Here is a 10016-nt window from a genome sequence, read left to right on the forward strand (position 1 = left end):
CCCTTCGTCTACTGTAGTAATAAAACGGACAAAAACTGGATTCTTCACTCAGGGCCGCATTAAGAAACACACAGTACTTGCAAATTATAAAGAAATAATAGCTTTAAAATAATAAAGTTTAAACAAATTTAATTTCGCCCCTGTCCTTACCTGACCGGCTTTTATTTATGACTGTCATAAAAACCGAAGTTGTTTGAAATTGTACAACTATCGCAATTGTCACAATTCAAAGTTCGGTTTGGTTATTAAAGGCTGCTCTAAGAACAAGATTCAACTTGTCTGTATTATTTCGACGTTTGAGAGGACAAGAATAGATAGAAAACATTCAAAGGGAAGTTCTAAACGCGCGGATAGTCCAAAAAAAAGAAAATTTGTCAGGAATAGATATACGCAGGAGACCGAAACTGTGTTTGCAAGTACGTCAGCTGCGAAATTAGTGGTAACTAGAGACGAAGAAATTATAGGGAATCTAACTCATGATTACCGAATTATTGCATTTTTATCTGTATTTACCTCAATTTCGGAATTGGTAATCTGTAAAATATGTAAAAAACAAATTAGTTTTGGTGAGTCATGTGTTCGTGGATTAGGATTTAAAATATCGATGGAATGTGAATGTGGTGTTCAATATATACTATCTTCTCCTATGATCGAAAATAAATCCTACGAAGTAAATAGAAGGTTAGTGTTGGTCATGAGATTATTAGGAGTTGCCAGAGAGGGGTTAAATTTATTTTGTGGTCTCATGGATTTATCGCAAGGGTTTAGTTCGACATTGTACTATGCTGCTTTAGAAAATATGTACAGCTCTGTTCAGATTTAATGCGAATCGGCCGCTGTTAGCTCCGACATGACGCTGGTACTGGAAGAAGAGGGAGACATCTTTTGTTTCTATTCAATTCGATTTCTGAGACTAAAAGAAGAGGGTAAAACCCAGGTAAAACCGTACCAGTTTGAAGTGGGCCGTTGAATGGATCACCCTTTTTTTAAATGTGTAAATTTTATTTTATTTTAAATTTTTTTGATATTTTTAAACACAACAAATAGACGATTTTTTATATGTTCCTCTAATAAATGATATAAAACGTCAGATAAAAGTCATTCATGCCCGGGTAGCTGTAAAAAAAACCACTAATTACGGAGCAATTGGCTACAACACGGTTACGATTTACCCGTGAATACCTTGAGTATAATTGGGAACCAGTCATCTTCACAGACGAAAAAATCTTCTGTTCGTCGGACGACCATAAGAAATTACTATGGCGAAGAGATGGAACCCGGTATGATGCTAATCATGTTCAACCCAATACAAGAAGTGGACGCATTTCCTTGGGTTATTGGGGATGGATGAGCATTCATGGACCGGGAGAACTGACCGAAATTAAAGGAAGATTTAATTCGATTGAATACATTCGAGTGGTGGAGGATGTTTTGATACCATCAGTAAGAACCTTGTATCCAGAAGGGATCATCACGATAGTCCAAGACAATTCGCCCGTGCATTCTTCAAATTGTCCATGATTGGTTTGACGATCATAATGACGTTAGGCGAATACCCTGGCCAGCTTGGTCACCGGATCTAAACCCATTCGATCTATGCCAATCTATGGGCTTTGGTGGAAAAACAGTTCAATAAAAATGCCAACTTTCCTTTTCGCAACGTGGATAATCTGCGCCGTAACATTACAGTTGTGTGGGAATTGTTTCACGGCAAGGATGTATGCGAAAGATTAGTGAATTCGATGTCCACCAGATTGCAATGTCGCATAGAGAATAATGGGTATTATAGAAAATACTGATATTTGATGGTATAATGGACCGTATGAAATTCTTCCCAATTAGATTATTATAATATTTATTATATTTTATATGTATAATAATATATTATATTTTTTGTTATATAGGAGTGTTATATTTTATTATATTGATTTTTGATTGTTTGATTTTACTACATTAAAATGGTTTGTGATATATTTCAATATATGTAAAGTTTATATATAACTTATTATCAATATATCATTTTCATTTCTTTGGAGGTTCGACTTATCCTTCCACTGTATTACCAAAGTAATACAGTAATTATTAGTAATTTTATTATTTTACTACAGGAATTGTGTAAAGTAAATGGATTGCTTATACCTATTTATTTTCTTAATTTTTCTTTATGATTCAGTCATCTTGGCCATAAATCACACCACCCCGCTTGCCTGTTCGGAACTTTTACAAGACTACAGAGCAGGTAAAACCGAATTGAATGCCTCGTGAACGTAGGTCGTTTCTAGTACAATTTTATGCCTCTACGAGCGGCTCTTTTCGCATTATATCTGAACAGAACTGTACATAGCATCAAAAGCAGTATTTGATGCATTGAAGAAAAAGGCAGTAGAGGAGGAAAAAACCAAAAACACTGAAAACGGCAATTCGGCAACAGAAATTACTGTGTCTGGTGATGGAACGTGGAAGAAGAATTATTATTTGATTATTTGGAATGGCAACGCTTATCGGAAAGTATAGTGGAAAAGTAATCGATCTTATAGTAAAATCGTCGTACTGTCAGGCTTGACAACTATGGAAATCAAGATCTGGGACTGAGGAATATAATACTTGGATGGATGAACATGAAGAGATTTGTTCGGCAAATCATGAAGAAGCTGGTAAGATGGAGGTGGATGTTATAAAAGAGATGTTTGAAAGATCTTGGGAGTGGTATGAAGTGAGGTATACAAATTATATTGGCGATGGCGACACAGCAACTTTCAAAGCCTTGTTGGCTATTAATCCTTATGGCGATAACTTTACATTAAAAAAAAAGAATGCATAGGTCACGTTGAAAAGCGCATGGGCGCACGACTGAGAAATGTGAAAAAACATAAAAAACTTGGTGGAAAGAATAAGTTGACAGACAGATTAATAAAAGAACTAACGATTTACCATGGGTTAGTTATAAGGAGACATCCAAATTCTGTTGAAGATATGTATAATGTTGTATAGGCAACCTACTACCATAAATTATCGTCAAACCGCACCATATGTACTGCCCAATCGGACCAGAGAGTTTGTGTAAATGGCGTAAAGCCGAAACCAAGGGAAAACTGGATGAATTCGACCACGAAGTGACACTTCATCCAAATGTTGCAACCGCTATGAAGCCGATATATGAAGACTTGTCATCAATAGAATTGTTAGAAAGATGTTTGGGTAGTGAAACTCAAAATAATAATGAAAGCTTCAATTCTACTGTTTGGCGTTTAGCCCCCAAACATCTACTCTGTGGCTTAAAAACAGTTGAAATATCCGCTTATATAGCAGCCAGTATTTTTAATGAAGGCTGTTTCGCTATTTTAAAAGTAATGAGAACAATGGGAATTGAAATTGGTGAGCAGACTAAAATGTATGCCAACTCTCGGCATGAAAAGCGTTTGGAGCAATCCGCTCGCCGCAGCCTTCAAGCTCGTACTCAACAAAGATTGCATCAACAGGAGAAAGAAGATTTCAATGAGCAAGAAGAAGGAATAGTGTACGGCCCTGGTATAGCAGATTAGCCGTAAGTATTGAATTTATACAAATTGTACTTAAAACTTTAAATGCGTTTTTCTCGAAACATACTTTTTACAACTGGTTGGCATGATTTCTAAATAATTACTCAATCGACTGACTTGAAATTTTAACTGTACATCCAGAAAGCATATTTCTATCGTTTGACCTACAGAGAAACTGATACCTTATATACATATACTTTTTTTGCAATAAACTTACCGATTTTAAGAGCACAATCGGTTATTTTGATTTAACTACGCGCCATTTTGTCAATAATTTTTTTTTGTCTAATTCTAGTTCAAATGATAATCACATGTATATGGAAGAGAACACCATTTGATTTTTCTGTTTCAAATCGTCTAAAGGGTGGATATTGTGTCAACCAACGATATAAACACTTCACATGACAATGTTGTTGAAGGACATAGTAGGCGTTATTTCTTATAAACAAATGTGTTTTTAAATAAATAAATATATGTTCTAAACTTAGGTAAAAGATTAAATTGGAAGAACACATAGTTTGTCAGCCAAAAATTCCGAAAGATATCACTTTATTTAATAGAAAAAAAAGAGATTCCCCCCTTAAAGAGTTGTAACACAACTTCTTTAATATCCTAAAGTTTCTTAAAGCTTTAGATAGGAATGGCGATTGCTTCAAATATATTTGTCATTTATTTCCTGGTCTCAGTATTGAAGAGGAATGGAATTTTTGATGGGCCGCAAATCTGTACTCTTATAATGATTATTTTGGAAACCACACGACTTAAGATGACTTGGAAGGATGGACAAACTTTGTATCAGTTGTCAAAAATTTGTTTGGGGAATCATAAAGCTAAAGAATCTTCCAAAGTAGCAGACAAAATGCTCCAGAATTTCCAAAAATTAGGAGCTAATATGAGACATCAAGGTTACAGAGGAAAGATATCAAGGCTGTTGGGATCCCCTATGTCCATATGATAGCAGACTACTGCTGGAAGTTGCAAGGAGACCATCCAGATCAAAAACAGCATAGAAAATTCCATAGAAAACGTTTTTCTTAACTCTTATTGACATATTTTTGTTTTTTATGATTAATTTTATTATTTTTTGTATCATTTATAGCACTTTATTTATTTGAAATCATTTGATAATAATAAAATAAACGTTTTAAAAATATTCTCCTCTTTTTAAAATTTAATTTCCAGTTTATCTTATAAAGTAGTCAATTCAACAAAGATTTTATTATTTTCGTATTCAAGAGACCAAAATTTCCTAAAATTGACTAATAAATGCTGTAGAATCAGTTTACTCTGTGTTATCTACAGGTAATTATAAATAAATATTATTACCTCTCTATCCATTTCTCTTTCCAAAGCTTGCCTTTCCTCCTCTTCTTTCCGTTTCTGCCTAGTAACCATTTCATCATAACAACTTTTACTTAACGGTTTCCTATGCGAATCTAAAAAAGACTCCACATGTTCGGCTAAATTAAAAATCATAACCTCCCCAATTTTAGAATGGGCCAAATTTTCAAGTTCATTTTGTAATATGTTTAATTCTTCCTTAGTTAATCCCCCATTTTGATCCAATTCAATTTTAGGCGCTCTAAATTATTATTATTAATAGCTTTATTTATATTTTTATATCATATTTATATTTACACTTCAGGATACTTGTTGGAACAACTTATGTGAAGATTAACTTTCGCGTAGACTTTCGTCGGATCGTTTCCTTGCGATGGCAACAACGTTAACGATAAATTTAGCGGTTTCCACTTATTTTTTGCGCTAATTTTACGTAAATCGACCAATTCGTTTGGGTACATCGATTTTAACACTTCAAACTCCTCTTTTTGACGCTGTTGCGGGCTTTCTTGGTCGATCATTTTATTAAATTCATGTTAATTATTAATTATATTCTTTTTATCAACTTATTATTAAATAACTTAACCTCACTTTTTTGTATCACGTATGTTTACTTTGTTTTGTCAACGTAGGATTAAAGTGACATATAAGTAACAGGTTGGCCAATATGAAATTTATTTATTTTTTTTTTTTTATAAAAATTTGTTTTTAACAAATTAAATGAAAATTAATAAATGTAAGAAAATTTTAATTTTAAGTTTTTGAGGTTTTAAAATTGAGTTTTTATTGTTGAGTTAATGAAGACGTGAAATTCGTGCGTTTTCTTTGTCAATTCATCAGGTTGGCCAATGTAAACAGTCGGGTTAAACGTTGTGATAAAAACGACGATTTTTTAGATTAAAGTACAAAGTATGTTTTTTAGGGTTGTTTTAAAAATTAATAGGAAAAAGTAATCGTTATTTTTGTTGTTGTAGTAAAGCGGTTGAGAAAAGCGGTTGATGTTGGGTGACGTTTGATGTCAAAACCAGCAAACGTCAAAATAATAAGAAGAGAAAGTGGCCATAGTTTTTGACATCATCTCGGGAGTTTTCAGTGTTTTCGACCGTGCTTCGACGTCGATTTATGAATAGTTGACGCCCAATTGGTTATTTTAAATGTGTAAAAGCTTTATAAAAATCCACAAAACTCATTTATAAACCAGTGCGGTTAGTTTTTTGTGTCATTTCCCGGCGTCAAAATGTCGGATGAGAGCCAACCAAAAACTTTATATGTAGGCAATTTAGATGGATCCGTTTCGGAGGATTTACTTTGCGCGTTATTCTCGCAAATAGGCCCCGTTAAAGGATGCAAAATAATACGTGAACCCGGCAACGATCCGTACGCTTTCGTAGAATTCACCAACCATCAATCTGCATCAACAGCTTTGGCTGCTATGAACAAACGTGTGTTTCTCGATAAAGAAATGAAAGTGAATTGGGCCACGAGTCCCGGGAACCAGCCGAAAACCGATACTTCCAATCACCACCATATTTTCGTTGGAGATTTATCGCCAGAGATCGAAACGGAGACATTACGAGAGGCTTTCGCACCGTTTGGCGAAATTTCAAATTGTAGAATAGTTAGGGATCCGCAAACGTTGAAATCGAAGGGTTACGCTTTTGTTAGTTTTGTAAAAAAGGCCGAAGCGGAGAACGCGATCCAAGCTATGAATGGACAATGGTTAGGTTCAAGATCGATCCGTACGAATTGGTCCACGCGGAAACCTCCACCGCCGAGGAGCGAAAAGTTGACATTAACAAAAGGTAAACAACCAACGTTTGAAGAAGTTTATAATCAAAGTTCTCCAACAAATTGTACCGTTTATTGTGGGGGGTTTGTTAATGGTATTACCGAAGAATTAATGCAAAAAACGTTCTCTCGATTCGGTATTATTCAAGATATCAGAGTTTTTAAAGATAAAGGTTACGCATTTATTCGATTCGAAAATAAAGAATCCGCTACTCACGCCATTGAAAACGTTCACAACACGCCTGTTAATGGCCAAGTAGTTAAGTGTTTTTGGGGGAAGGAAAACGGCGGGAGCGCTCCAATAAATAGCACTTCAAATGTTAGTAATATAACAGCTACTTCCAGTGCGAATACTCCCGAAAATTCCATTCAACCAGTTGGAGTTAACAACAGCATTCAAACACAATATCCGTATGGTTATGGACAATATTGGTATCCTCAGGGTTACCCCCAAGGGTACATGCAAGGTTATGCTGCTTATCAATACCCTTATGCAGCAGCCGCAACCGGACAACAATACTGTGTGGTACCTCAACAAGGGGGCCAATGGACAACGACGGCGACAGCGGGGGCTGGTCAAGGTGCAGGACAACAACAAAACGCCGCTCCTGTTATGTATGCAACCATGCAAAAGTATCCGTCGCAGTAAAATAAACAACACATTTGAAAATGGACGCTTTAAATATTATGTAATTATGAGAAAAAAAAAATTATGTTGAAAAATGAAGTTAAAAAAAAGTAAGGAAGAAAAGAAGATGATGAAAAGTGTTATTATTATTTTTTTATTATTATTGCATTTGATTGCAACAAGAAAAAACTACATAATTCAAAAAACAAGGTGTTTATATCTAAAAAATTAAAAAAAAAAACTACTTAAAAGAAGGTAGGGAAAAAATAAATAAAAATGATGATGATGATAGGACTATTATTATTACCAATACGTTGACAAATACAAAAACTTAAAATTAGTGATTGTATAAAGGTTTATAAAATTTGAAGCGTTTGTTCAATTTCGTCTAAAATTAAGAAAATAAAATAGAAAAAAAAAGGAGGAAAAATAATAATTTTGATATTTCCTTAGTTCTTTTAGTTTACTTTAATAACCAGGACAACAAAACTGTCCTTTATAAAAAAAAACATCATCACAACCACAAAAATTTAGTTAATTTTTTTTGTGTTTCAAATCCTAAGCAGTTATAAATTTGATTCATTCACTTTTTCAAAGCACATTTTCAACAATCTCATACTTAAAACTAATTATCATCTCATTGATACTAATTATTGGTTAAAATTACTCAATTTGTAATCACAAATAGCTTTATTATCTAAAAATTTCCGCTTTAAGTAAACATTTTGAAATGATTCTGAAATAAATTTTGAACAATGTGTCATAATTTGACATTTAAAGTAATAAAATTTATGCTTAATTAACAACAATTTGATATAAAATGAATTAAGCATTGTTGTAGAAATGATATTAAAACTTAATTTTTAATAATATATAACAATAATGAAACACCTTAGCAAGAATTTTCAATAAAATTTGAGTTATAACGACTAAAATATGATTTAAAAATACGTTGGTTTTTTTGCTTAAACAAAAAATTGTATTAATCAATTTGTAGCTGCTTAAGATGTTGTAATTTTTACTTTAAACCTATGTTTAAAAACGGTGGAGAGTGAAAAATATGTAAATAAAAATGTCCTCTCTAAGAAAAGAATAAATAAAAATTGTTGTCATTATTATTATAATTATTATTACTAAAAAAAAAGTATATGTGATATTTTCCGACTTTTTTCTATACAAAAAAGAAGTATTTACGAGACAATATTTCCATTTTTTTTTTAATTTGAATATTAAATTGCAGTATGGAAGATTGAATGAAAGAAGAAATTGAATAAACTTTGGAAAAAGATTATAATAAACGTCTAGAAATTATTGTTGGTAATTTATTATCAATGTTAATACCATTTCTTATGTTTTTGTTGTGTCATATTTATTAATTTCTAGACGTTTAATGATACACTTCATTACGTATCCTATAAATACGCATTTGGGGATGCGTAATGAAGGATTTAATAACATCTCGAAAACGATAGTTTTTTGGAGATATAATCAATTTTTTGTTTTAGATAATCTCATAAAACATCAACGAAAAAAGCATAAATTAAAATAATAATAAGCAACATGATACAATCTTTTCGGATTTTTTTGCCGTTGTTCGAAAATAAGGCACAAAAATGGCATTAATTATTTGTTGTATACTGTGTTGATGTTTAAAACCTCTTAACTACATAACTTAATCCTTGGGGAAAAAATTTTGATATAACACATTACAAAGTTATATATGCAGCTAAGAGTTTTTGATAATTAACACATTCATTTTTGTTTGTAAAGAATTTTTTGTAAGTAAATTCGAAGAATTTTCTATGAGTTGAAAGATTGTGTAGATGGCTAAGAATTATAGGTTAGGATTACTATTATTACGAATTATTATCATCATCAAATATTCTCTTATAAAAAAACGAAATTAAAGAAAGGCAAACAACAACAAAGAAGACTAACTCATATTGTTATCACAACTACCGGTTGATGAATACAGTCAAGTCTGGATATAATAAAATTTCGGGTTGTCCTGAACTGATTTTTGCGGAATTATATCCGGAATTAACTGTAATAATAAAAATATGCGTGTAGCAACCGTCTTTTTTGTTCTCTTTTAATGAAGTAATAACTGGCATTTTGTGCGACGAACTGAGTGATTAAAATAATTATAAGTGCGTGAGTGTGAATGGGGCAGATATATATCGCCGATAAAATAAACAAGAAAAATACAAGTGTGGTAAAAATGTAAACAACTGTTTTATTTTTCTTGTCTCTTTTGTAAGAAATGTATATGCTAGTTGTTAACGAATAAACAAAAAGTCAGGTCTGGGATAGTTTCTGTTTTATTTTATTCTTTTCAATTATTTCTTCATTTATCATATATAGCTACACATGGTTATGACAGTATATGTACAAAGCATAAAAGTGGCTACACACGTAACTGCAAACTTGACAAGTATGCATGATCAATCTTTTTGTACAAGTATGCTTTAGCGTTTGTAAGATAATTTTGCACAAATATTTTGCTTGTGCAATCTGCTTGATGATGGATTGAATTTTAATCAGCTTGCGCAAGCGAAACCGCACCAAGCACACTACTTGACATGTGGCGAGACGTAGTGATTTCTCCTTATGTGTAGGGATTTTTCAGCCTAAAAATGGCGTAGGGAGGTTTTCTTTAATTTATGAAATATGTAGGGATATTTGCCAATAATAGTAGGGGTCGTAATCTGAGTCCGCAC

General features: G+C 32.6%; 2 protein-coding genes across 2 annotated transcripts in view; one reads left to right on the forward strand and one right to left on the reverse strand.

Moving 5' to 3' along the window:
- LOC111420411 (eukaryotic translation initiation factor 2 alpha kinase Gcn2) overlaps positions 1–5562 on the reverse strand; it is a 30627-nt gene extending 25065 nt beyond the window's left edge. The window contains exons 1-2 of the mRNA XM_071198033.1: positions 5178–5562; positions 4866–5121 (exon numbers count right to left, since the gene is read on the reverse strand). Coding sequence (XP_071054134.1) covers positions 4866–5121; positions 5178–5401 — 480 coding nt within the window. The 5' untranslated portion in view covers positions 5402–5562. The remainder of the gene's footprint in view (positions 1–4865; positions 5122–5177) is intronic.
- Positions 5563–5694: 132 nt separating this feature from the next.
- On the forward strand, positions 5695–9608 carry LOC111420410 (TIA1 cytotoxic granule associated RNA binding protein Rox8). The gene is made up of 2 exons (XM_023053388.2): positions 5695–5789; positions 5855–9608. Exon 2 carries the CDS (start codon positions 6118–6120, stop codon positions 7315–7317), a length of 1200 nt encoding a protein of 399 aa, XP_022909156.1. The 5' UTR covers positions 5695–5789; positions 5855–6117; the 3' UTR covers positions 7318–9608.
- The last annotated feature ends 408 nt before the right edge of the window (positions 9609–10016 follow it).

The sequence above is a fragment of the Onthophagus taurus genome, chromosome 7, assembly GCF_036711975.1.
Source record: "Onthophagus taurus isolate NC chromosome 7, IU_Otau_3.0, whole genome shotgun sequence".
Lineage (NCBI taxonomy): Eukaryota > Metazoa > Arthropoda > Insecta > Coleoptera > Scarabaeidae > Onthophagus > Onthophagus taurus.

What these genes read in the sequence shown, in the direction of transcription:
- LOC111420410 (XM_023053388.2), top strand. Translation starts at nt 6,118, where the DNA reads ATGTCGGATGAGAGCCAACCAAAAACTTTATATGTAGGCAATTTAGAT.